This window comes from Austrofundulus limnaeus, unplaced genomic scaffold, assembly GCF_001266775.1.
Source record: "Austrofundulus limnaeus strain Quisiro unplaced genomic scaffold, Austrofundulus_limnaeus-1.0 Scaffold512, whole genome shotgun sequence".
NCBI lineage: Eukaryota > Metazoa > Chordata > Actinopteri > Cyprinodontiformes > Rivulidae > Austrofundulus > Austrofundulus limnaeus.
Window position 1 is genome coordinate 162,745 of NW_013952914.1, and position 2,091 is coordinate 164,835.

The 2,091-nt window shown below is 43.7% G+C and overlaps 1 protein-coding gene across 1 annotated transcript in view; it reads right to left on the reverse strand.

The window, feature by feature from the left end:
• Window positions 1–1,210: 1,210 nt before the first annotated feature.
• The window catches only part of LOC106530350 (zinc-binding protein A33), a 9,992-nt gene continuing 9,111 nt past the window's right edge, over window positions 1,211–2,091 (reverse strand). Inside the window, exon 3 of the mRNA XM_014025946.1 lies at window positions 1,211–2,091. Coding sequence (XP_013881400.1) covers window positions 1,369–2,091 — 723 coding nt within the window. The 3' untranslated portion in view covers window positions 1,211–1,368.

Below are 2,091 nucleotides of genomic sequence, written 5' to 3' on the forward strand. Positions count from 1 at the left end.
GCACAGATTTAATCAACAGCTGAGTTTATATGACTGTCAGCAAAAAATCTTATGAACCGGAAGGACAGATTTTAATGTAACGCTAGATGAACGTCCACAACTGTTCTCTTCTAAACAACCTTATTCAAGATGGCTGCCACAGCTAATCAGCCTTAASTAACAAAAAGGGCTAATTATGATACAAACAACCAGTGTTGCAGACTCATTCACACAACTYTTCTGTAAGAAGTGACTTTCATTACTTTTTTCAAGTTCAAACTTCCACTTCGCTTTCTCTTCATCCAGACATCTTTTTCTGGTCTTTCATATTTCAGCAAGATGTTGCTGAACAGCCTTCATTACAATAACATGACTTCATGATGATGATGTCCACTAACCTGAGACAGATGGACAGGAGCTCTTCAGCTGAAATCGAGTGCCTGCAMTCGGTGTCCTGGCAGTAGATGCGGGAACCAATGCGGGTCACCCGGTCATCAAACTGAAAATGGTGTCAAACTGGGCTCAGGACAAAACCAGAGCTGAAAGCGAGCCTRGTCAGCTCGCAGCTCCTTGAGTGGTGAAACTCACCAAACTCAGYACGTCTCTGAATTATCTGGTGAATTAATTATTTGGTGAGCATAACGTTCTCTTGCTCTCAGTAAAAAAGCAAAGGTGCTTCCTTTATTTCATCCACCATTAAATGAAAATGAGAGGCTCTCAACGGGCTTGTTGTGTATCAAGAACAATATTGATGAGCGTCTGACCTCAAAAGTGCACATAAATCTAACTTAAGTGATTGGATGCATATTTGACGCTCAAATCACATTTGGCGTGAACGCAGCATAAGGCAGTTGGTCAGTCTATGTTTCTACCTTCACCTATGGCCACAAACGTTGGGCAGTMATGGAAAGTAGAAGATTGTGGATARAGGAAATGKMTTGTCTCTGCAGGGCAGCTGTACTCTCCCTTGCAGATGGGCTGAGAAGTGTAGTTATCCAGGAGCYACTCAGAATAGAGCTGCTGCTCCTCCACATCCAGGAACCAGTTGAAGTGGTTCARCTGGTAAGGATGCCTACCTAAGYAGGTGCTTCAAGCATACCCGAKTGGAAGGAGACCCCAGAGAAGACCGAGGACAWGCTGGYTAGACTATGCCTCTCGTCTGGCCWGYGAATGCCTTGGAATCCTCCCAGAAGAAKTGGAAAAGGTGGCTAGGAAAGAAGAGGTCTGGACCTRCCTGATAAAACTGCTGRCTCTGAAATATGACTCTGAAACAAGATGATGGTTGGAATTATAAAGTAATGATGACATTTTGTATTTGAGATAAAAATGAATAAATCCAGCTGTGAACTAAACRGTTGACTTTTGAACAGATTCTTTGTTCATGAAGCTTTATGAAAGGATACATCGGTTTGATTGATTGACAGGACAAATGATCAGAGGAGCTGAGTTTTTACCTCCATCATTAGGGTAAGGATTAAAGTACGCGTAGAGTGGTTCAGTGAAGCAGCAGCCAGTGAAGGAGTGGATCAGAGCTGCAGCATCAACATCATAAAAGGAGACCAGACCCTCCTGATAATCCACAAACACCCCCACCTTCTCAGGACCAGGATGAAGACTGAGAGGGACTGGAGGATCAGCAGCAGCTGAGTACCCATGTTCTTTTACTAACCCAACAACCCAGAAACCTTCCTTAGGACTTGGTATGTATGATTCCTTCCTCTTGATGGACTTTTTGACCACTCCTAACTCCCACTCAATTTTTCCTTTAACCTGAACCTGAAAGTAAAATCTGCCTGAAGAGAAACTCTGATTTGATAAAACAGAAACCCAGTTAGTAAATCTCTCTGGGTTTTCTGGAAGTTTCTTCATCACATCTCCATCTTTCACCTGTTTTCCATCATCAGACAGGATGAGGTGAGCATTTGCAGTTTTAGGATCCAGAGTCAGATCCACGTCAAACTTCTGGACTCTCTTCAGCTCAGCCTCAAATATCTTCATCTTCTTCATCTTCTCCCTGACCTCCTCCTCCAGCTGAAGCACAGTTCTCACCACAGTCCCCTCATATGATGGAGGATCAACTCTGACCTGGGTCCAGTTCTTGGTGGGTGGAGC